At 46.9% G+C, this 25,459-nt stretch overlaps 1 protein-coding gene across 2 annotated transcripts in view; it reads left to right on the top strand.

Annotated features, from left to right (window-relative positions):
- LOC138539815 (interferon-induced protein 44-like) overlaps window positions 1–25,459 on the top strand; it is a 237,741-nt gene that overhangs the window by 103,512 nt on the left and 108,770 nt on the right. For both annotated transcript variants that reach the window (XM_069641637.1, XM_069641636.1), the window contains one exon: window positions 20,409–20,580. In XM_069641637.1, coding sequence (XP_069497738.1) covers window positions 20,409–20,580 — 172 coding nt within the window. The remainder of the gene's footprint in view (window positions 1–20,408; window positions 20,581–25,459) is intronic.

Genomic DNA, 25,459 nt, shown 5'->3' with positions numbered 1-25,459 from the left:
CTTTTTGCAGGGATATCTTTTTTTATATTACCTGCGCATAAACCTACATAGTACTGCACTATACTATATATATTACTGATAAATCACCAATAACCAATTACAAGTTTTTACAAAGGCTGTAGTTGCCTAAAAATCTAATAACTTGAACGCTTGAATACAGAACTGCTTGGTATAGCATTGTTCAAGGAAATCTTTCCTCAAATCCAACTAGGGCAACATCAAAGTTCTGATATTAAACTGCTGCAGTGCCCTATGCGCTCCACTATAATTGAAAATGTTGGATTTTATGTAAATAACAACCTCTTCTGACCCTTAATGTCAACCATGTCATCAGCACCTACTGATTCTACCTGCAATTCCTTCAAAAGTTGTTACTTGCCTCTTATTCCCTTACAAAGTGCAACCGACTCGTGAGAATTCGCAAATTTGTCAACATCGCTCCTATCCGTGCCTTTCTCCCCATTGACGCCACCTGACCTGCCCTTCCACCTCTGAAATCAACAGGGAGACCCAGAAATCACACTTCTAGTTTCACATCACCAAGAAAATCATACCTTGACATGTTTTGTACATTCAAAGTGTTAGAAGCATTGGTCTTTATGGTGTCTCTACCTAAATGGGCATAAACAAGCTTAGATTCACCACCTTACACTAATCAAAAACAGAGGAGCCTGGATCGTTTGTTCCTTGAAACCATGGGATCCTATTTCCCCCCTCACACTGTGCCAGATCTCAATTTAGCAACACATTTCATTGCAAAAACTGTTTTGAGCACAATCAGTTGGTGATTTCAGGGTCCAGGTAACTCTGCTCCTGCTTGCGCAGACACGTTTGTAACATAATTTTATATCTTCCACACGTCATCTAATGACCACACCTAAGTGAAGAGAATTTGTCCAAGAGGCATTTGTAATCAAATATTTGTATTAACAGTTTGTTCAATATAGGTGTACACTTAATTTTAAGCTACTCTGTCACTGTTGAAATCTTGTAGTGGGAAAAAGAGCTCATTACTCTAGGGAATAAGGCTGAAAAATAACAAGGAATGTCTGAGATGCAAGGTCTCGGGTAAGAGTAACTGCCTTAAACCCACCCAATGTTCTATGCTCCATACATATGGTATTTTTCCATATTCTCAACCCCCTAGAACCAATCTAACAGGCCTAGGGCTCTCTTGCAGTGGGACATGTCTATTCCTTGTTATGAATGTTAACATTTTAAGAAACCTCTCCATTTTTTAAAAGGTGAGCACATTATCATGTATGATTAGGGTCATCTTGCTTATTGGTGGAGTCCACATGTGCAACCGCCAGTCATCCAGAGTGGGTGTTTTTGTAGATTTCAAGAGTGCATTTATTGTGATTCTGGTAGGCTATGCCTAAGAAAAAGCTTCCCACAGTTGTTCTCCAGCATTGGGTCTTTCAGAGACCCAATGCTGGAGACTATGACTCTAGCTATGACTATTCGAGGGGATTGGGTCCTCCGCCGTATTCCATATCTATGAAAGTAATCACCACAGCTGTGCTGCTTGGGAAAATCTTTCGGCGTCTGCATCCTGCGTCGATACGTCGCCCTCGAGGACCTCCTCCGACGGCCGACGTCACCAGATGTTAAAAGTAGGACGCACGAAGCCCGTAGCCTCAGTTCCGTTTTTTCAGTGAACGTGTTTGCTTCGGGAATCTCGGCACGCCTCGACTCTTTGAGAGTTTCTGTTGTTTCTCTGTTCTTCGAACCTGTTTGTTTGTGAAGTATTCTTCGTGAGGATGTCCACCTCGTCTTCCACCCCGCATCCGGGCTTTAAGAAGTGCGGGGACTGTGGGTCCAAGATGTTGGTGACGGACTCGCACAACGCCTGCCTCTGGTGCCTCGGGGAGGCCCATGACACGGATGACTGTCGACTGTCAGTCGCTCACATCCAAAGCCTTGCGGGAGCGCAAGAAGAAGTTGTCGGTAGGTAAGGTGTCCAAGCCCCAGAAGTCGAGGTCTGTGGGGCTTTTGACGGATGATTCGAGAGGCGACTCTCCGCGTCATCGTCAGACGTCCAGTGGGTCTCCTTCCAGGAGTCGGTCTCACCACTCCTCTGCCTCTTCGAGGCACTCCCGGAAGCGCCGGCATCAGTCGCCTTCCCCGTCCTCTTCCGGGGACTCCGCCCGTCGGCGGGTTGCTTATCCGTCCATACAGGCGACACCGGAGGAATGGGCTTCCTTCGGGAAGAAAATGTTAGCGATTCTTGAATTGCAGGCCACCGGTCCGTCCGCGCCTCTGAGTGGGGTCGGTCGTGATCGGTTGAGAGACTTGTCATGCCCGTTCCAGGTCCCGGTCCTCGACGTGCTCGAGACCGCGTGAACCTGAAAAGTCTTTGAGGAAGACATCGACGGACTCTATCGAGGCTCCGCCTCCGAGGAAGTCGTCGACGCTGTCGGCGCCCAGGATGTCGAAGGACACGCTCGGAGCTCCGGCTTCAAGGCCTGTGTCAACGCCGTCGATGCTGGCGGCGCTGTGTCTGATGTCGACGCTGATTCACTCGACGACGACGCCGATTCTCTCGATGCCGGCGCCGATTAGTTCGGCGCCATCGACGCCTTTCGAGGCGGTGGTGTCGGAGGTGCCCCGTGGCACGGGGGAAACCCCTAGAAAGGCTCTGGCTAAGGTCAAGCATGGCTTTGGTCCCCATGTGCCTTCTTATCACCACCTGGAGTACATTTGAGAGTTTGATAAGGGCTCTGATGGGGGCATGGTTCCGGATACGGTGCCAGATGAGATTCTCTCGGGCCATAGCCAATTTGAGGACCTAAGACAGTCCCTGCACGATGCCAGTGGGCTGGACCCCTCTCCAGAGGTGGAGATTTGTAGGCCTGATCCTGGCACTCATGCCGACTCCTCGTACCAGCGCCTTATGTCTAGGTTCACCGAGTACTTGGGTTGGTCTGCACCCCCAGGGGAGTTCGTTTAGGATGATCTTACAGACATCCTCGACCTTGGTCCACCAACTGACCCGGTACTGCCGTTTCATATGGCGCTACAGAGAAGGGTGGCGGCAGCTTGGACTGCTCCGGAGAGTCTCCCGGCAGTGGGCAAGTTTTTGTCGCGAAAATACCGTCCAGCCAGTAGCGACCCCTGCTACTTAACCAGGCACCCCACTCCGGAGAGTTTGGTGGTGCAGGCGGCTACGGCCCCGGCCAGGCAGGCGTCGTATCCTACCATCCCTCCGGATAGGGAGGACAAACATTTTGATGGCTGGGTGAAGAAAGTGTTTTCTTCAGGGGGTATGGCGCTTCAGGCAGCCAACTCCGTATGTGCCTTGTCTCGTTTCACGCACACTCTGTGGAACTGTATTGCATTAGCGGCTGAACATATTCCCGAAGTGGACGAATGGGAAGGTTTCCTTGCTATGGTCCAGGATGGCAAGGATGCCATGTGTGAGTCCATTCAGTCGGGTTTGGACATGGCAGATTGCGTCAGCCGGTCCATGGCGGCGAGCACCGTAATACGCAGGTTTGCGTGGTTGCGAAAGTCGGGGTTAGCTCCTGATGTGCAGTCCCGGCTCCTCAACATTCCCTTTTGACGGTGAACATATTTTTGGCAGCAAGGCTGACGAGAGCCTTCAGCGGTTGCAGACCTCCAAAGCTGCAGCAAAGTCGTTGGGTGCTGCAGTTCGACAACCTCCGCCTTTTCGTCCTAGGGGACAGCAATGGAGGGGTGGTTCCTTTCTTTATTACTCATCCTTTGGTAAAGCGAGAGGTTCTGTCAGTCAAAGAGGCCACCGTAGGAGTGCCAGAGGTGGAAAACAGGGTACTCAAGGTGCCAAGGCTGCTCGGGCAGTTGCCTCTTTGCCCTCGGGCAACGCTGCAACCGCTACCACTCAGTCATGAGGCCATGTCCCATGGTTCGCCGGTTGGGGGAAGGCTGGCGCAGCATCTTGTAGAGTAGTGTGCCATTACTTCAGATGTGTAGGTTCTGGAGATCATAACCCACGGCTACTGTCTTCCCTTTCGGCAGAGGCCTCACGACAATCCACCAGGGAACCTCTCTTTGAAGAGTCCGGATCCAATCCTTGCGCAGGAAATTCAAGCCCTGCTGGAGAAAGGCGCCATAGAACTGGTGCCTGTAGCGGAGAGGAACAAGGGATGGTATTCCCCTTATTTTTTGATTTCGAAGAAAGACGGGGGATTGAGACCCATCATGGACTTGCGCGGTTTGAACAAACTCCTCAGGAAGGACAAGTTCAAGATGGTTACTCTCTCTCAAGTCCTCAAGGCCCTTCAACTTCAGGACTGGTTGGTGTCTCTTGACCTCAAGGACACTTACTTCCATATGCCGATCCATCCCAAGCACAAGAAGTACCTGAGGTTCGCGGTTGGCGACTTGCACTTTCAGTTTCGGGTCCTGTCGTTCGGATTGACCTCCGCCCCGAGGGTTTTCACCAAGCTCATGGTGGTGGTGGCAGCGTATCTCAGGAAAGGGGGGGATTCACGTCTACCCCTACCTGGATGATTGGTTGATCAGGGGGAGCTCTCCCAAGCAAGTACTTGATCATCTGTCCGTCACCTGCCACTCCCTTCACAAGCTGGGCTTCTCCCTCAATTTAAAGAAGTCCCATTTGACGCCAGCACAGCAGCTCTAGTACATCGGAGCAGTGCTCGACACATCCTTGGGGCAGTGTTTTCCTCCCCAGGTGAGGTCTCTTCACATTCAGCAGATGGTGCACAAGTTTCAACATGCCCAGACGCTCCTGCGTTCGAGTTCTTGAGGTTGCTCGGCCTCATGGCATCCTGAATTCTACTGGTGCCAGAGGCTCGTCTGCGGATGAGATCTTTGCAGTGGGCACTCAAGATGCAGTGGTCACAATCCTCCGGCAGGTTGTCGGACCCCGTTCAGGTGCCGCCCTCGGTCGCCCAGGACCTTCTGTGGTGGGCTGTCGAAGGCAATCTGATGAAGGGGGCTTCGTTTTGGCTTCCCTGGCCGGAGGTGACGATCGTGACGGACGCTTCCCTCACGGGATGGGGAGCTCATGCCAACGAGTTGACAGTCAGCGGTCGTTGGTCTCCGTCGGAGTCCAGACTCCATATCAATCTGTTGGAGCTGAGGGCCGTCAGGCTAGCCCTGAAGGCTTTTCTGCCGACTGTGCGAGGAAAGAATGTCCTGATTCTGACGGACAACACAGTGGCCATGCACTACCTCAACAAAAAGGGGGGGGGGCAGGGTCACTTCCTCTGTGCAGGGAGGCGATGCAACTCGAGTTCTGGGCCATCCAGCAGGAAGTTTCGATCTCGGCAGTTCATCTGGCCAGAGACGAAAACGAGACAGCGGATGCTCTGAGCAGGCAGAGCACGATCTCTCACGAGTGGGAGCTGGCTCAGGAGATTCTCCTGGAGATCTTTGCACTTTGGGGGACCCCTCAAGTGGATCTCTTCACCTCCAGTGTCAACCGGAAGTGCGAAAGGTTCTGCTTGCGGGAATTTCCTCCAAGAGGAGCCTTAGGAGACGCGTTCGTGGTGGAGTGGTCCTTTCCACTGCTGTATGCGTTTCCTCCAGTCCCCATTATCCTGCAAGTGCTGCGGAGGTTATGCAGGTTCGGTTCCCGGATGATCCTCATTGCTCCGGCGTGGGCCCGGAGGACGTGGTACCCGGACCTTCTCGACTTGTCCATCTGCCTTCCACATCGTCTTCCCTACCGAGACGATCTGCTCTCACGGGAGGGGGGTCAGGTTCTCCATCCAGAGGTCAGATCCCTCAACCTTCACACTTGGCTTCTGAAAGGTTGAGGTATAAGGATTGGGACCTCCCTGAAGACGTGATGGAGGTGTTGCTCTCGGCCAGACGGCCAGCAACAAAGTCCCTGTACCGTTGCCGTTGGCGTAAGTTCTGCGACTGGTGCAGAGTTAAGAATCTGGATCCTATTGCATGCGACATTCCCATGGTTCTGTCTTTTTATGCTTTCTTTGGCCCACAGGGGCTTACAAGTGGCTACCATTAAAGGTTACCTGGCGGCACTGTCCATATTTAAGCGCTCGTCTGAGGAGTGTTCTTATTTTAAGATTCCTTTAATTTCTCAATTTTTGAAAGGGCTCACTAATGTGTTCCCTCCGTCACCTTTCCAGGTGTCCGGTTGGGATTTGAACATTGTTCTCAAGTTTCTGATGGGTGCTCCCTTTGAGCCTTTGCACTCTTGTCCTTTGAGACTGTTAACTCTTAAAACTGTACTTTTAGTTGCGGTCACTTCCGCTCGCAGAGTGAGTGAGTTACAGGCACTTTCAGTTAAGCCACCCTTCACTGTGTTTCACAAGGACAGGGTTGTCCTTCGAGTTCGTCCTTCCTTACTTCCGAAGCTGGTGTCGGAATTTCATTTGGGCCAGAAGGTTGTTCTTCCAGCATTTTATCCTCCTCCACATCCTGGGAAGGAAGAGGAGAGGCTCCATAGGCTTGATCCTAGGAGAGCGTTAAGCTTTTATATTTCACGCATGTCCTGGGTCAGAGTGGACGATCAACTCTTCATTGGTTACGCTGGAAAGCGTTTGGGACAAGCTGTGACGAAGCAGACTTTGTCTCGTTGGATTATTTTGGCTATCTTCGAGTGTTACCGCTTGGGGGGTAAGGACCCACCGGCCGGCTTGCAGGCCCATTCTACCAGGGGTATGGCTGCACTACTGCCCTGAAGAGGGGTGTTCCTATTCGTAACATCTGTGATGCAGCCACCTGGGCTTCGGTACATACTTTTGTATGTTACTACTCCCTCGATTCCATCCGGGGGCAGGATCTGGCCTTTGGCAAAGCAGTCCTTTATTCCGCAATTTGAATGGGCATTCTAAATTTGTGTTCTAAATTCTTTTCCCACCTCCTTGCTTTGGTACTGCTTTGGGAGTATGTCATAGATATGGAAAACGTCGGACGACCCAATCCCCTCGAAGAACAAGTTACTCTCTTACCTGGTAACGTTCTTTCGATGGGATGGTCCGACAACGTATTCCATATCGCTCCCTCCCTACCTTCCCCGTTGCAGAATTTCTTATGAGATTGCAGCTTACGTTTCCGCAAGGCTTTGTGTGTCTGACTAGCAGAAGACTGGTATCACACGTTCTGGGGGAAAAAAGTACAACTGAGGCTACGTGCGTCCTACTTATAACATCTGGTGACGTCGGCCGTCGGAGGCGGTCCTTGAGGGCGGCGTATCGACGTCATCGATGCAGACACTGAAAGATTTTCCGAAGCAGCACAGCTGTGGTGATTACTGTCATAGATATGGAATACGGCGTCGGACCATCCCATCGAAAGAACGTTACCAGGTAAGAGAGTAACTTGTTCTTCTCTTTCGTCAGGTTGGGAATCCTCAGTAATATAGAGCAGTTTAAACTTAAACTGAAACTTTCAGTCACTTTTGTGCTCTAGTATAGTCACTCTTGGGTAATACTGCCCACAGCCATAGGACCATCTCCCTTAGTTCCTCCCCTGTCGGCCATCTTCTGATTTCTTATCTCATATTGGGAGTCCTCAAAAACCTCTCTCATTTTAGTAATATGAAGTTTTACAGATATAAGCAATCTTTAAAGAAGATACATCTGTTTTTCAATGAACCGTGCGCATCGGAATGGTACGCAGCCTGACGACCGGTTCCCGTAACAGTTACAGTAGTATTCGATCGTCTGCAAGTTGGATCGTCTGCAACTTGGGCCTACCTCATGGCTGAGACCAGAAGGAAGAGCCTTATCAAGGTCTGCGCTCACTGCGGTCTAAAACATGTATATTGAAGATCTACACGACAAATATTTATACTGTCCACATCTGCATCATATCATACAAGAATGCAAGATTTGTCAGTCTTTATAAGACTCTCCGTGATCTTCATCTGGTCATGTGTCAAACTGTCTGACAATTGCGCGAGCCCTCATAGGCTCAAGGCTGGACTATTGTAATGTCCTCTATATAGGAACCTCAGCTAAAAAACTAGACAAACTACAAACTATTCAAAACTCCAAAAGAGAACATATCACAGCAGACATACAACAAGCTCACAGGCTGCCTAGCCGCCAGCGCATCTTTTTCAAAACGCTTGCCATTACGCTCAAATGCACACATCATACCACACCTCCATACCTCTCTCACTGAGTCGTCCTGCCTCATGCCGCAAGACTCACAAGAACACCATATGCCAATTTACTGCCTGTTCCAAGAATTAAACGTGCTAGAGGTGGAGGCGTGAGCTTCCCCTTCATTGCCTCCAGGCACTGGAACTCCCTGCCTCATGCCATCAGAGTTGAACCCTCTCATCTCACCTTCCGCAAGGCAATCAAACTAGATTGTTTGCCTATAAATGCACACACACACAGCTGTTAAGGCCTTACCCTCCACCGATATTTGTACAATGTATAACCATTTTATCCTATTGACTTGATCTATGGGTGTCCTTAGTCAAACAACTGTATCCTATGTATGTTTTCAGCTCAGCATGTAGCCCTGCTCCCTCTATGCTGTAATTTAGGCAAGGGCTAATGTAACCAAGCTACTTACTTAAGTAATGCAACTAAAACAATGGTATTTTGTGGGCTAATGTAACCCTACCGCCTATCTATGTTTTGTAACTAAGACATATTCTTGTAACAGTGCCTCGATGCCGCTGGGCTGTGTGTGCGCTTTATAAATGCAAATAATTAGATGTCTCGAAGAGACCGGTGGGGCCTCTGACTCTGCTTCTCTACGGAGCCATGCCTCATTCAGTAGGGTAGGACGGCCCAGCAAACCACCTCCAGTCGCACAAAGAATCCTCCAGCAGCAGGAAGAAGGCGCACAGGGAGACGTCCGGCGATAGGCCAAAACAGTCTTCCAAGAGGGCTGATAGATACTCTCCACCAAAGTTCATTGCCTAAGCTGTTACTAAGTAAAAGGGCATGCCAGCCCTTTTCCCCCGATCAGTGGAACCAAAACAGTCCACATCTACATAGACGGCTGAGCTGCCAAAAGCTGTTATAAAGTCTTCATCAGCCACCGTTAAACGGTCAACGACAAAACTGTCTACGTCCAAGTCATCCTCGACACAGAGACCAACTACCCAGTTGACGAGTTCCCAGTCGATGACAAAATCGTATGAGCACAGCGATCAAGCACACTATGACCCTGTCGGCGACTACATCCACAACTACACCATCATACCAATGGCGTCATCGAAGAAGTCATCCATGGTCCCCTCGTTGACAAAATGGCTGACTGCAACAAAAAAAATCTCAAGCATCGCACCACCCGCTCCTTCTACCTCTTTGTCAGCTACTACCGTGTCCGTGCTGGTGGCACTTCCATGCCCCTCCTATCTAACACTAGGGTTTGGGTTGCTGACCCAACCAGCAATAGTGGTGGAACCTAGTCTATCTTCTTCAGATTAAGGGGCTGAGGAGGCTATTATGTCACCCCCCCCCCCGATTCTCCACAGGAACATGTCAGGCCACCATCACGCCTTCCCTCTCCTGTCAGGAGGCCAAGTCTGGCTCGGGCATTCGCAAAGCCGGCATCGCCATGTGGAAACGCAAGCCTTACAAGGCTACTAGTTTTGACACCATTGCATCCAACCCCACCGAGGGACATCTCTCTGGATCCGTCACCGGCCCCGGAACCGTGGAATCAGTGCTCTGGAGACGTCCCTGGCCTTTCGTACACCCCCAGGGAGGAAGGCATTTTGCAACCCCCCAGGGAGGAAAGACATCTAACGAGGCCTCTATAATTGTCCCAAACTGGGACGGACACAGACCCAGCCCAGCAAGACAAAGTGGCTTCCACTCGCACATCGGTTACTGATGAGTTTGATGATTTCGTCCTGGCAGATGGTGAGCCAGATGAAGACCCTGCTAGAGACTCTCCCCGGACGAAGTGGGATCATTCTGTTCATAGAAAGGGATTCCAAAAGGTTTGGCCTGGCCATGGAGGTAAAGCGCAAGCAAAGCCTCCAATACCAGCGCAGAGGAAACCCATGATGTCCATCCCACTCCTGGATGATATCTGGGAGGACAGCCTTGTTAACATGGCACACCCCTCTACTTCGCCAGTGAAAAAGGATAGTTTTGACAAGAAATACAGAGCTTATGACACCGCTCCATTATGCCTCCGCACACAGCCAACGCTGGACTTGGTGGTCTCCGCCGCTGCCTGAAAAAGATTGGCGAATCCTTCATCATCCTGCTCCGTCCCTCCAGACAAAGAGGACAAATACCTAGATGCTTTTGGCAAGAAAGTCAGAAACAACCACAGCCACTACCATCAAGGCTGCAAATGCAATGGCCATTCTCGGTACGATCGCGAGCTATGGTACAAGCTGTGCCCTATCCTTAAATTTTGGCCAGATGACAAAAAGCAAGAGGCAATGGACATAGTCCATGAGGGTGAGTTGGCTTCAGATCTTACCATCTCTGAGTCGGTTAACATCGCTGACATGGGATTCCACCAACTGCGAAATGGAGCAGTGCTTCGCCGACAGGGTTGGCTCAGGGCGACAGATTTCAGACAGGAGGTGCAGGCTAAAGTCATCGACATGCTGTTCGATGGCATGGATCTTTTCGGGAAGAAGGTTGACGAAACCTTACTCTATCGAAAGGGAGACTGAGACCGCTCATTTCCTGGACACGCTGTAGCAAAGGCGGCGGTCCTTTCATGCAGGGAAAGGACGTTTCAGCAGGACTTCACTGGCCAACCGTTCTTCTTAACAGCCCTCATGCTCTTTCTCTTACAGGGGGCCGGCATATCTATCAGCCGATCAGTATAAAAAGAAGTCTCAGTCCTATCAAGGCACACAGCACCACTGTTGCTCCTCCCAGACCAGGGACCAGTCTGCAAGCAGCCATGACCCGGCCGGGGTGAACCCTCCCACTTTAGCACCCCAATAGGAGGCAGATGTGATCCGTCCTGTGGAGTCATCACTGATTCCCTGACAGTAGTCCCCTCCCATGTGGCCAGGGGATGGCAGCCGCTACCTGACCCTGGGGGTGGTAATATAAGGGAATATCACATGGGAGGGGACAGCTATTGGTGGGGGGGCAGGAATGGTGGCTCCATAGGATGAGTCGCAGTGCTTCTTCCCTTCCTAATGAAGATCTTATAATACCTGAGTTCTTGATGGCTTGTTGTCACCCAACACATCCTCCTTTTTATGGAACACAGAATCCCCTTCCATTAAATCACTTTAGAGAAAATCCCCTTCACACATCCAGCATACACCACACACACATAACATCTCCTGTTTCAGGTGTGTTTATAAATACAACTCCTAAACAAACTTTCAGAAATCCCATAAACTCCAGGGCCTTCAACTCCCATAAAGCCTCAAGTACTGAGACAAGGAAGAAGAGGAAGGAGTTGATGCAGATTAAAAGAAACCCAAAGTTGAATGGTAAAATCACAAGTGCATGAGACATTTTAAAATTGCATCCACACACAGAGAGAAGGCAAAACGGGAGAGGACTGTGTCGAAAGAAGTCGAGAGAACAGGCACATCTATGCGACAGTTCACAAATGTGGGAATCGCATATCGGCATGGCGAGAAGGAAGAAGAGACGCAACAGGTACCTTTTGGCAGACCGTCGCAGTGCCGGGAGCAGCAGGGGAGCTCTTTTAGCAATGGCCATTCTGAAAAGCAGCATTCTCCTGTCCAGGTCACGGTGAGAAGCTGGCGGGAGTGCACAGAGCTGAAAGGAATGCTCGAAGTAGGTCTGCAGTGCACAGGAGGCCGTCCCAGAGAGGTAGCTTCCTTGCAGAGACACACCATGGGTCAGGAACGATGCAAAGTACCAGTGAGTCTGCCCATGGGCATTGGAGACTTCTGGGAGTAGTGACATGAACGTACACAAGTAAATTAATTAAGATCTTTTTAATACCGACCAGATAAAGTGCAGCGGCAAAATATGAACCAATCCCCATGTATGAGAAGTCAATGTGCGGCAAGTTGCAGCAAGTGTTAACCTAAGCAAATAAATAGAAATGAGATAAAAACAGCGACAGAGCTTGACAAGTCCCCATGTGTGAGATGTCAATGTGGGGAAGGTTGGAACAAGTATTTCCTTAAGCAAGCAAATAGAAACAGAACTGTGTTATACTTAAAGGACAGTGAAACTGAGAAGAAGCCCTGGTGAAAGGGTACTAGGTCAAAAGACCTTTTTCTTTATTCCAAAATGAAAATTTAGAAAGACTGCTTTGTGACCGCACAGAGCGGTCTTTCTAAATCGAACTGTCAGCCCCTGCCACACACAAGTGCACGCAGTGGCTGACAGGCTCTGTGAGCCCCAGCGGACTCGTCGCGGGAGTGTGAGGTGAGCTCTGGACTGTGTTTGTGTGTGTGTGTGTGTGTGTGTGTGTGTGATGAGGATGTGTACGTATGTGTGGGGAGGATGCGTGTTAAGAGGTGCAAATGGGGTATTGGGTGATGAAATTGGGAGTTTGGGGGCAGGGGGAGGTTAACCCCCCCAATTAATGAGGGAATGAGAGGGTGGGGGCGGGGGAAGGAGGCGGGCAGTATGTAATATATCTGTATTTTAAAGCCAAGACCAAAACAACCCAAAAAATCGTTTTTATGTGCAGGCTTTAAAATGCAGACATATGACAAAGAACCGTAGTAGTACACCAGGCAGTTAATAATTGGGCGGGATACCTGGCAGAGAAGTATAGCAGGGGATCTGCAGGAGCGCAGAGAAGGATTCCTATCAGGGGAGTATACTGGGCAATCTACCAAAATTATAGAAAGTTGTAAGACATTGTGGCAAGATATCTGGCAGTAGAGTATACCAAAGGATCTAAGAAGGCCAATAAAAAAGTCCTGGCAACCAAAAATACCAGGCATTTTGGAAACTGTGGGAAGATACCTGGAAGGAGAGTACACCAGGAGATCTGAAGAGCCCACCAAAGTATTCCTGGCAGGAGAGTAGACCAGGAGGTCCACTTAAGTTGTAAAAAGGAAATGTACCTATGTTGCAAAATACCTGGCAGAGAAGTAAACCAGTGAATCTAGAAAGCACATGAAGGTGGTCTTGGTGAGTAGAGGCACCAAGCATTTGAATTTGTGAAGTTGAATAAAGACTTTTTGGGATGATATACCTGGCTGGGTAGTACACTAGGAAATCTAAAGAGCTCCCAAGAGGATTTCTGAGGAAGAAGCACTGCAGATAATCTGCCAAAGTACGGATGTTAAATAAACCCTTGTGTGAAATATCTCATCTTAATAAGAACTCTAGTGACTTCAGTGTAAAGAAACCAAGGAGCAGCTGAATGTTATAAAACCCCTTCTGTGAATCTTGTACAAAGAAACCAAGAACGAGTTGAATGTTAGAGATTGTATTGTTTGCACAAGAACTTACTGAACCTAATTTGAAGAGCCAATGAAACTGTTGTTTGAAAGAGACACATTTCCATCCTATCTGAACATGAAGAATCGGTCATGGCCACTGGGCAAGAACCATAGACTCCACAACATAGAGGGTCCAGTTGGACCCAGTTCTGGCGCCTTTGGCCCCAGGCTCATGAGTAAGTGTGCACTGCACACTTTTTTGTGGTGCAAGTGCTGGTTTCCCCCTGCAGGGCCTCCACGTGCATCCAGGTCGGGCTTGGCCTTAGGAGAGAGATGGGCTGCACGTGCAGCATCCTCTAGGAGTGGCAGGGTGGGGCCATGAGTCAGAACTAATGGGAGGGCTGGAGCCAGGCTATTTAAGCCTGCCCCGCCCTCATGCAAGCGCTTCGTGTTAATCTGCTTATGGCAGCGTAACGCTCACCGCCACAGTCGGAGCGCATCCTTACCTGATTCCAGCAACCACAATCTGAGCTCATCCTTACCTGGTTGCAGCTACCAGCCACAGCACTTTCCCCGGAGTCATTTTACCAGCAGCATCCTGGTGGATCCAGGCATCCTTCATTCGCCGGCAGTCCTCTGGATAGTAGCACTCTAGTCCGCCGTCGACAGACAGTGCCTGCAAGAGAAAAAGACAAAACAAGGTTAGAAAATCGCTAAAGACATGCTAAGGTCGCGCTTAGACAAATTACTTTTAAACCAGAATTTACCATCAAGTGGAACATCGTGGACTCCCTTCTCTTCCATTGGGATTCGCTTCTTACACCGCAACTACCGCTGGGCTGCATATCACCTATTGGGAGAAAGCAAAGGAAAGACATTATTAAAAGGATACGGACAATAATCAAGGAAAGACATTATTAAAAGGATACGGACGATAATCAAGGAAAGACATTATTAAAAGGATACTTACCTTTTTGGAGTTGTCCAGCCACAGCCGGTCTGGGCTGCCACGCACATGGACCAGTGAAGGAACTCGGTCATCTAAAGCGCCCCTGCAGTGAGAAGCAGGACGGAGAGCTCGCCATTATCATTAAACTATAAGGGTCGGCGCATGCTCACCACATTCTGGGAAGAAGGGTTTCGAGGCACAACACAATCACATCGCAGCATTCTCACAACCTCTCATATCCTCGCACGGGCAGTGCCAACAACCAGCGCAGTCCACAACACACGAGCAGGGGAAGAAGCCTGACAAAGGGAAGCAATTTCTAGGGAGGGCTGCAACCGTGCCCCAAAGTCCCTGCAGAGACCAGGTGAGTGTAACAGAAACTATTATTTCAAAGAGACACTTTTGCCACTCCATCCGAAAAATCCAGGGGCAGCGACCCACCCACTGGATACAAGGGTTTCCCCTTGGAAAATACTTTTTGTTGGATTTACTCATTTACTTTTGATTATGAACACTTTTTGCCAACTCCTAAATCGGAGACATTTCCGTACACTTTTAGTTGTTCATTTCTAGTGTGATGGCCAGATAGGAATGTTTTGGCTTTAGGCTTTAGTTTTAGTTTCCTAGGCAGGGAAACTCTCCTTACGATGAGGATAGAGATGCATTCATCCAACCCATTTCTGTTTAATAAACATGTTTGAAACTCAGAAATCTATACCTTTTGTGTCTATCTCTCATTTTTGACCCCTCACAGATTTATCATAATTCTTCAGAGAATGGAGGACCATCACATCCAACAAATGGGTGCTCTCCCTTCTCCAGCAGGGCCACTCGCTGGAATTCTGTCAGCCTTCGGCCGGACATTCCACCAGTAAGCAAACCAAAAAAGCTCTCCAATCTGCTACTACAAGAGGTGCAGGTATTGCTGGCCAAAGGAGCAGTGGAAAGAGTTCCAAAGACGGAAAAATCATCAGCAGTCTACTTACGTTATTTCCTGGTAAGCAAAAATACATTGCACAACAAATCAAGGGGTTGGAAGCCCATACTGGATCTAAGGGTACTTAGATGACCGCTAAGGGTACTTAGATCCAGTATCCTTGAAGTTCCTTGAAGTGCAAACATTTTGTTTGATGACATTACAACAGGTCCTGTCTCAACTACAGTAGGGAGACTTCCTGTCGTCCCTCTACCTCGAGAACGCATACTCCACATCCCTATTTGTCGCTACACCACCGCTACCTGTGGTTCATAGTGGCTGGGGTGCACTACCAATTCTAGGCTTTACCTTTCGGTCTTTGCTCAGCCCCTCAGGTCTTTACCAAATGCCTTGCTCCAGTGGTGGCTCACCTGCGTCAGATGGGCATCCACGTCTGATTATACATAGACGACTGGCTGTTAAGGGCCCCGTTTTAAGCCAAAGCAGCACACAACACAGCATCCACCATCCATTGTCGGCAATGCCTCTGATTTTCGGTCAATTTCCCAAAGTCATGCTTAATACCAGCAAGACAAGCACTCTACATGGGAGCGAAGCTAGACACTGTGGCCTGCATCGCAAGACTATTAGACGAGCGGGTGTCCGCACTCCTTGCTAAAGTGGATCATCTCAGTACTCCAACGACATCTGTCCACAGTTACAAGTCGCTGTTGGGCATGATGTCCTCATGCATTCCTCTGATTACTCATTGCATGCTGCACATGAGGCATGTGCAGTAATTAGTACAGGCAGGATGATCGCATCACTCTGACACAGGAGTTCAGGCACAGCCTTCGCTGGTGGTCAGTCAAAGCCCACCTGGTAGAGGGTGCTCCGTTCCAGCTGCCCGCCCATCATGCCACCGCCAGCGGACACTTCACTAGAAGGCTGGGAAGCCTACAGTCAAGACCTACACTCAAAGGGTCTATGGTCTGCACATCAAACTGCTGGAACTGAGGCCGATTTCTTTTTTTGCGCCCCAGTCTCCCTTTGCGGATGAGGTTCTGTGAGAAACCAAAGGGTGTCTCACCCGCTAATCCTTGGGGTCTTGTCATCCAGGAGGCCAGAACACAGCCATCGCTTTTGCATCCAGTTCCTGGGGGTGGACCAGTGCAGAAGGATCACCTGGGTGAGGGGTCTTTGAAGAGTGGGGGGTGAGGCAGCCGATGGTGAGACACAGCATTCCCCCCTTTTTCGTTCATCCACCTCATCCTATTCTTTAGGATTTTCCATAGTTCCAACCCCTGAACCCTTTTTACACACAAACTGTGACGAGGAAGAGGGTCACTGAGAGTAACCAGACAAACTCCCTCACAGCATACTGGAGATGTCCCGTTAATCGGGTCAGGCACTTTACACTAATATCAATTAGCTCTCCTCGCACAAATAAAAGGCTACACCTAAAGACACAATCTGAGCAAGGCGGAACGACCAGAACCTCCAGGACGAAGGCCCACCTACTCGAGCAGAGCAACAGACAAGGGACGAGAACAGCCGGTCGAAAACACCAAGGGTTCTCTACTGGAAGTTGCTGCCACTGACAGACTGTGAAAGACATGTGGAGAAGGCCAGATCCCACAAGTGAAGACTGGATTATGTTTCAAGGATGCCAGCAAACCTCCCGGGTGAACGGCATAGTTGGGGAGGCGAGGCCAAACCTCCGGTGCTAACCTTGACTCGTGAATTGGAAATCGCAAAACAAGAAAGAGACGCACACAGTAAAGACAGCTGTGAGATCAATGTTACTAAGTAACAGAGTGGCCAGGCGACAGTAAGTAGCCCACTCGAAAGTCTCTGGGAAAGGTACCTTATTTGAAGCAATACATTGAATGAACAGCAAAAGTACAGAAAACAAGAATAAATGTGAACTATGAGTCAAAGTGGTCCTGCAGTGCTCTGTAAAGAGAGCCATGACTATTTGAAAGTCTTCGCCATCCGAAAGTGGTCCGAGCCCGATTGAGGGGGACCCGAAGTATAAGCCTGGGGAAGGGAGCCCCCTTGCATGTTTGTGTTGAACTTTGAAGTGAGAGGTCTGAGCCCGATAGAGGGGGACCTACGTGAACTGTGTGGTGAATGATCAGAGCCTGACAGAGGGGGACCTTTGTGAACTTTGTGTTGAAGTACAATTTTGAAAGTCAACAAAAGAGACTTTAATGTCGACAGCTAGTCGGGCCTCAAACCATGGTTTGAAACTGTAGTGTTGGAAACCGAGCCAGAGGGTGTCATCTTGCCTACATGGACAGCCTTACTCTGTGAGGTCTAACGTGGGGAGGAGAGCTGGTTCAACCACATTTATTCTTTTGAACACTGTTTTTTTTCCTTTGCATACATTTCTCCTTTTTTACACTTTTTGTACAAGAGATTTTATTAGCATAGGCCATTTTGATTTGACGGACCCCACTAGGACTGTTTTGTTTATCGTTTGATGGTGGAGACTACTCCCATCTTAGTTATATGGCAAAGTAGGAGTTTCTCCAATCCCAACATTTTCAATAAAGGTTTTACAAATTATATCCATTGTATCAGTGTCTTACTTGTGATACCATGCCTCCTCTACAGTCCCCACAGCTGTCCAAGGAGGCTCAGACCCTCTGGTACTGGGCTTTACAACACTGCATGTTTCTGCTTCCCCGCCACCTACCGGGTGTCCACAACACCCCAGCGGACTCTCTCAGCAGAGAGTTGCACTCTTGCCACTAGTGGGAGCTACACGACGATCAACTTCACCTGTAGTTCCAGACTTGAGGCACGCTGGACTTTTTGCAATCCACGGCAATAAACAGTGCAAGAGCTTTGCCAGCAGGTTTCCCCATCCAGTGAGCTTGGGGGATGCCTTTACGTTTCCATGGTTAGGGAAGTTCTGGTATGCGTTCCTACCAATCCGATTGGTGGCACGAGTCATCAATGCTTTCAGATGATACTGGTGCAAACTGATATTAGTGGCCTCTCCGTAGTCAAAACAATTCTGCTACTCAACCTCCTCAACCCTCTCGTAAGCTGCCCCACTCAAGTTGAAACCACACCAGGCTCTGCTCTCTAGGAAACAGGGTGCAGTACTGCACCACAACCCGACGTCACTCAATACGATCGCCTGGCTCCTGTTATTAGAGTTCGGATCTATGTCGCTACCACAAGACTGCCAGGAGGTTCTGGCTCATGTTAGAGCACCTTTGACTGAACAGCACGCGTAACCAGCACCTGCCGAGGAATCATGAGCTGAAGGATTTTTACACTTCTAATATCCAATGATAAACTTAGGATGCTGAATGGTGACTAGATCAATCATGTTCTATATAGTTCATTGTTTTTGACACATTTTCTTTTTCATTTGCGTACACTTATGCAAAATAAAAATGTTAATCACATTTACATAAGCATTAGTGTTTGCTTCTGTGGAAAAACAAATGCATTACTTAGTTTAGCATTCAAACTAAAACCATTATTTGTGACATTTAAAATATTTGAAGTGAAGTGCTTGTCGTCTTCCTCCTGCCAAGCCAATAGCTGGTGGATAGTTGGTTGAAGGTTTTGAGAGCTTTGGGCCGATTGGTCAGGAATTGCCCATATCTGATGTGGGAAGTGGTTCCAGAATTTGGATGCAAGGACCATTAATGATGAGCCTTAACAGTTTTATTTTTGGAAACAAGGAGTTACATATATGTTGCTGGTGGATGGGCAAAGGTATATGGCAGACCTGGAATGCTGGACCTAGGAGGTTAGGTCTAGTTGGCTTGTTTTGAAGTTGTGATATGCAGTGCATGGTTATGTGTAGAGAGCATGTTTGCTGACTAGTAATAGCTTGAGTGGCAGAGTTATGTGCTCATCTCTTTTAGCTCGAACAGGAGACAGGGGTCATTCTACTTTTTACTGGTACAATGAGAACATTCAGCACTTAGCCGAAGAATAAGTGGGGGGACAAATGCAAACTTGAAGGGTAAAACCTAGAAGTTAAGAATTAATCTTTACCACTATTCCATTACATAAGGGGAGAACCATATCAAATCAAGCTTGGTCCCCGCCTCAAAGAGGGAAGTCTACCAAAACTGTTATTACGCTCGCCTTCTGCACAAGACCAGAAACAACTGCAGACATGTTTCATCCTCGTTGGGTGAGGTGCAGCATCGGTCTCTCACCCCAGTAGGGGTTGGTCATGCATCTGAGAATACCAAACCCACTCAGTATGATAAATGCAAAACTGAGAGGAAAGCCAAGTAGATTTTGTTGCCTTAGTCGTGACTAAAACAGAAGAGTGTGTTAATTAGGCCACTTTCAAGTTGATGGTCCGGTAAATGGAGTTCCAATTTAGGCTTCCTTGCTGTGATGATCTGGTGTTCTAGTTTGGAATCAATATTAAGGCCTATATATAGTTTCTTGATGGTTATGGAAACATGCTCTTTGCTCACAAAGGAATTTTGTTCATAGGTGTGATCATATGTTACCTTATATATGCTTCTGCTTTGGCGTGTGTAATGCTAATTAGAACCTTCAGAAGGGAGAATGTGATATTAAACATATTAACATGAACAAAAAAAAAACAAAAAAAATGGAAGGAATGGGACCAGGTCCAGCACTGGTTGGCTACAAGGAGAATTGCCAGTGCTGAGTGCTAAAACTGGTGAAGGGAACATCTGTTTTGCCACAATTTAACTTGGACCAATAGTCCACTATTGAAATGTATTCAAGGTAACAGGCGGGATTATGGTTTGTTTGTCCTGATGGGGAGGTAAGTGTCATCGAGTCATAGAAGTAGGAAGTAAAGGCAAACAAAAGATTCAGTGTTGAAGTGTAAATGTTGAAGTTGATGACATGCAGATGACAACTTTGAGATTTGGATTGCAAGAGGAAAAGACCAACACAATGACATCTGTCCAAAAGGAAGGATATGTTCTTGTCTTGCACAGGGCATTGAATGCATTCTACAGTGCGGCCATGGAGAAGAAAGTAATTCACAATGATGAACTCTGTATAAAGATCTAGAGACATAGGGTGGGTTTCATCACTGAGCATTTGTAGCTCATCAAATGTGGAATTGAGCAGTGGGTGGTGTAGCACAGGGGCTGATTATGAAAACATTCCTGAAACTGTAAGGGCCGGATTATGAAAATGTCTGAGTAGTGCTCAAATAATGCTGTTTTTTAGTGTTAAACAATTGGTAGGTACACCTTGTGGAACACATTTGTTGGACATGATGATATGTTCTAGAAAAACTAAACCTATTGTTTTCTGTACAGTTCAATCCATCAGCCTCAATTCAGTCAACTACTGCTGGTTACATAAAGTCTCCATCACTCAAAGACAAGATTCACTGTGTTGTGTTTGTTCTGGATTCCTGCAAGGTTGGAATTCTCTCCGAAGATCTGGAGAAAAAATTGAGAAAAATGAGATCACAAATAAGCTTGCATGGTGAGTTTTTGGACTCTTCATAATTAGATAAAATACCAAAAATAATTAAACAATTTAAGCCATTGCTTTGTTATTTAGATAATCAAATGCTATTAATAATTAACCTACAAGTGCACTAAGTAAGAGTTGCTTTTGTTCAAATAGATAGTGATTATGCAGACATCAAAGAACAAAAGGTATAACTAAAAAGTGGCATGAGAATGGCATAGAGAGGGACAAGGTGAGGTGGCGAGAAGGCTAGTGGAACTAAGACTGTGAGGTGTAATGATCGTAAGCAAGTGACCATCTGCTTTTGCTGATTTAAGAAATAATGTCATTGAAAATAATGGATATATGTGGTGACGTGCAGGCAGGTTCATCTTCACACATGAATACCGCCAAGACATGGTTAAGCATTCACCAGTCAGACCGTTCATTGTAATGTTAAGGTGGTACCAGTTTTCTGCAATAGCAAAAGAAAACTCAATGAAGTACTCAGTGTGTGGAATAACACAGCTTTGTTCAAAACACAAATTAACGTCCATTATAGCATTCAAACAGCTCTCAAAATGACAGAGTGTGAGCAGATTTGACCTTATATTACAATGGCATGTTACTTACTTACCTTAGGTACTTTGACGGGACGTCGAGATTTGGGAGACACATAGGGTAGGGGGAGAGAGAGAAGTCCATGGTCTGCACGAATTCCAATTAAAAAATACTCATCATTCCCAAAGCTGTGAGGCCTATCTATCCCTTTGTACTTGGCCTTGTGCAACGTCTCGTGTCTTTGTGTGCGTTTCAGGCATGTACATTCATAGATAACATGAGAATAACAACCCAGGAAAGTGCAGGCACTATTAGGTAAGTGGCATCCTAGTTCTGCTTACTTACAAGAGGTGCACGATTGCTTAAGGTCTGACAGCAACACGGTCACAATGGGCCGATACCATTCCACTGTTAGGTAGTTTTATATGGAGGAGTAATGCAAGTCACAATTGGCACAGTTTCAGCACAAGGATTGGGAAGGGTTTATACAGAAGGGCAAATGCAGGGTACACCAATAGTTAAAGGCCTGGGGCAGAGACACGCTTGAAGGGCAATTTTAAATCTGGGATGGGACAGTTACAGTATGAACTCAAGTCATACAGCATTCCAATTTGTCCTCCTTTTCTCAGTTTGCTTGATTTGGCAGCACTGGCTAGCACTCTCTGTGCCTGTGATGTGATGCCGACATGGAGGTTGGAAGGGTATGAGGATAAAAGTGATTTGTGGTGGCTTTATTTTACAATGATTTGTCAGAAGAGGACTTTAACACAGGGAAAAATGTTTCCTGATATTTTGGGAGAAGATCATTCTGGTAGCTTTAATTTTTAGCAGTTGTTGTTGATGTGGGAAGCCCTTGTTGAAACCCATGTTTTGCAGGAATCTAGCTGAGAACTGACAAAAGTTTGCAGTTTTACAAAGTGTCTAATTTTCTTGAGCATGAAGTTGAGAAAGGGTCAGTTAGGATGTGAGTTCAGTTTGGGTCGAAGGGGACCTAGTCACCTGGACATAGTTGGTATGCCAAAACAGACGATCCTGTACTTTCCTGTAGAGGTTGTCATTTGTCCAATCCTAGACTAATTACACACAGTAAGAAAAGGGAGACAAAGAATTTACAGCCAAAGGGAAACTGTCATCCAGCTTCAGCAGAGAAACCAATTCTGGCTGGCCCCACTTTGCCAGAGGCCCCTGAGAAGACTGTTTGGGAGAAACATGTGTATGTTCTCTCTACATTATATGCTTCTGTATCTGCTTTCTTATTCATATACCCCTGTGCTTGTCCCCACCACCTGCTACACACAGCTATGCCCATAGGCAGGTTTCATAATAGGTGGTGGGGCATCAACCTTATTGTTTGTTGGCACATGATGTCATGAGCTGTGAGTCCTTTATGATTAAATATATTGGCTTCAAGTAGGTTATAGGCACATTTAGTTGGTTACATTCTGAGCCTCCAGCAGGAGAGAGCAGATAGCTGGGTAGAGAGAACAGTCAAGAGCTGGTAAGTGTCCCTAAAGTGTACATTTCCTATCATATGCCCCTAATCTTGTCAATCCTTTGCTTCAATGCGTTTAGAATAGTTGTTGGAATCAGGTGTGTGCCCCTTCCCTTTGCTGAAAGAGATTAGATGTTTAAGTTAGATTGACTGTGATGCTCCACTATCCACAGGTTTTATAAACACACAAAATGTTGCACTGGAGTTGGTTGGCCTGTTAGTAAATGTCTCTCACAGGCCAAAAAACTCCAGTGAAATAGTTTGTGAGTTTAAAAAAACCTGTGGCTAGAGGAGCAGCACAGTTAATCCATGTATATGCCATAATGGAAATAAAAATTGCCTACAGAGTTTTGCATCAAAGCTGTAGGCATTTCTGATTTCCATCATAGCATATTCAGGGAATTCTATTTAAAGGGTCCATTGCTTTGCAGGGCCTCCAAAGCAATGGACTCTTTACATAGAATTCCCTGAATATGAAAAGCACTTTCTAAGTGTATTTTGAGAAAAAGAAGGTAATTCAAATGTACTTCATGTAAATCTAGAGAGCGCTGGCTGGTTCTTGGACAGTCTGGGAATCTATTACATTGTTTGGTGAGTGGCAGCATTAGCTGGACAAACACATACGCTATTAATGTTTTAAGAAATTATGCAAGTTTAAGTTGGTAGCTTTGTATCGTGAGACCAGGACAGTAAGCCCTTTTCAGCGTTTAAGTTTTAAATGAAGGGGCAATTCACTTTATGTTAATGGATTAATTGTAATGTTAGTTGGTTGAAGGAAACTTGGTCATCTGGGATAATGCAGCGTTTTACGTTTTACCTTTGAGAGAAATAGTTTGAGAGAGTGGATTGGGTGGGAGGTCCACAGACTTCGACAAATACGGGATTCCAAAACAGATCTCGGTTTGCCAACATTCCTGTAGAGGTTGTAATTTTTCCAAGCCTGAATTGTACGCAGGAAGAAAAAGAAGCCAAAGGATCAGCAGTCCAAAATATTTCATCCAGTTTGAGCGGAAGCCACCATCTCTAATTGGCACCATTTGCCAGACCCTCTTCCCCAAGACAAGTGTTTTGGAGAACAAGTAGACAGCTAGGCAGAGATAACAGTCAAGATCTACATTTCCTTTCATATTCCTCTTATGTAGCCAACCCTTTCCTTCAATTGTTTCAGAAATGTTTTTGGAGTTGGATGTGTGCCTTAGAAGTTAGACTGTAGCCATGACTTGCTTCATCTAGCCACGATGAAGTCCGTTGGCATACTGATCTCATGCACATGGACATCAATGGCTGTTTGTGCTCTTAAATATATGTTTGTGCTCTTATTATAATTTGATTAGCTCTGGAGTCTACTGCTTCTCATCCTGGGAACAGTTAACTTGCCCCTGTGTTCTGCACATATCCTACTCCCTTTCATGCATCTTACCTTGGCGCTTGCCACAAATCTTCTGTCTGGGCAGCTTGAGGCTTCCACAATAAATGTGTTTTTATGAATTCAGCATCTTGTCTGAGGCATTGGATAACTCCTAGGCCTGCTGCGGCCTCTGTGTTAAGAAAATGGCTCTGCTTCTGTGCTTTTCGCATCCATGCTGAGGACATATATGTGTTCCTATTCATTTTATATTCACCTTGTGCTTCTGCCATATGTTGAGTTCCCTGCCCGTGTATTCTGCATCGATCCCTGTCTACATTTCCATCTGTCCTACCAGTGTAGTGAGCGCCTCTCTAGCTATCCTGGAATCCTCCTCTATGCTATGCTATACATAGGACACTATTTATGCTCTGCTATCTAACTTTAATCCCTACTTGTGTCACACAACCTACGTAATGTCTTTATGGCAGAAGAGATTACTTTGGCTGTTTTAAAGTATTGTTTCTTGGAACCTGCCTTAGTTTATCTTATTTCTCACCCCTAGACTCATGAGGTGGTAAGGCTGCCTCAGCTGGTATAATTTCTCACATGTACGATACTGATGAAGGGTCAGGGCAGGAAAAGTGGTTGAAGGACCAAAGCATGCACAGGAAGGTATTAGATTGCCTGCATTGATCATTTGTGAGAAGATGAGAACTATAAAGCTTTGCTGAATTCCTGTATGTTCTGCTCAGTTTATTTTGTTGTATATAGAATAGCTAGTGGTTAGGACTTACTTTGCACATGTAGAACCACCAATCAGTCTCTAATGCTGACCCCTCAAGCTCTGGTTCCCGGGCGACCATTGTATATTCAAAAAGGGTCACAGGTAGATTAAATAGCTATTTGATCTATCTGTAGGTCTTGGTTGAGGTAATGCAATGTACTGTACTGTTTAGTGTTTTAGTGAAGGAAATGTTGCTTCTTCTGTGGTTCAAGATGAATGTTTATTTAAGAAATGTTGGTTGCAGATCCAGTTCTTATGATCTCTCTTATTTTGGAGGGAGCTGGAACTCCTGAATGTCTTCAGATGGCTGTTAACACACATGCAAGTGTATCAATGCCATACAATGACCTTCTAGCCTCTATTCGATTTCCTATGAAGATATCAAGAGCATTGTTGTCCCAAAGATTTACATCATGAGCTACATTCTTCTGTAGGTAAATAATGTTGCACACTTGCTTGATTGTCAGTCTTGAATGCCTTACAGAGTCAAGAACTAGTCTCTTGCAGAGTGGTGATGGGGGATGGCATGTGTATGCAAATAGAGCTTGGCACAGGTTAAGATTCCCATAACCAAAATGTTCCTTGCCTACCCATTTTGACATTGGAGCCTTCGCGGGTGTATCCAGCTCCTCCAGTAATTCAGCACAAATGCCTGGCGGTAATCCTTAATCTCTGGGACTCCAAGCCCACATAAGACAGTGGTAGGTTAATTCTATCTAGGATGATA

Source organism: Ambystoma mexicanum, chromosome 1q (assembly GCF_040938575.1).
Source record: "Ambystoma mexicanum isolate Mex_15411 chromosome 1q, UKY_AmexF1_1, whole genome shotgun sequence".
NCBI lineage: Eukaryota > Metazoa > Chordata > Amphibia > Caudata > Ambystomatidae > Ambystoma > Ambystoma mexicanum.
Note: the sequence above shows the minus strand (reverse complement) of the source record. Positions and strands in the feature narration are given on the sequence as shown.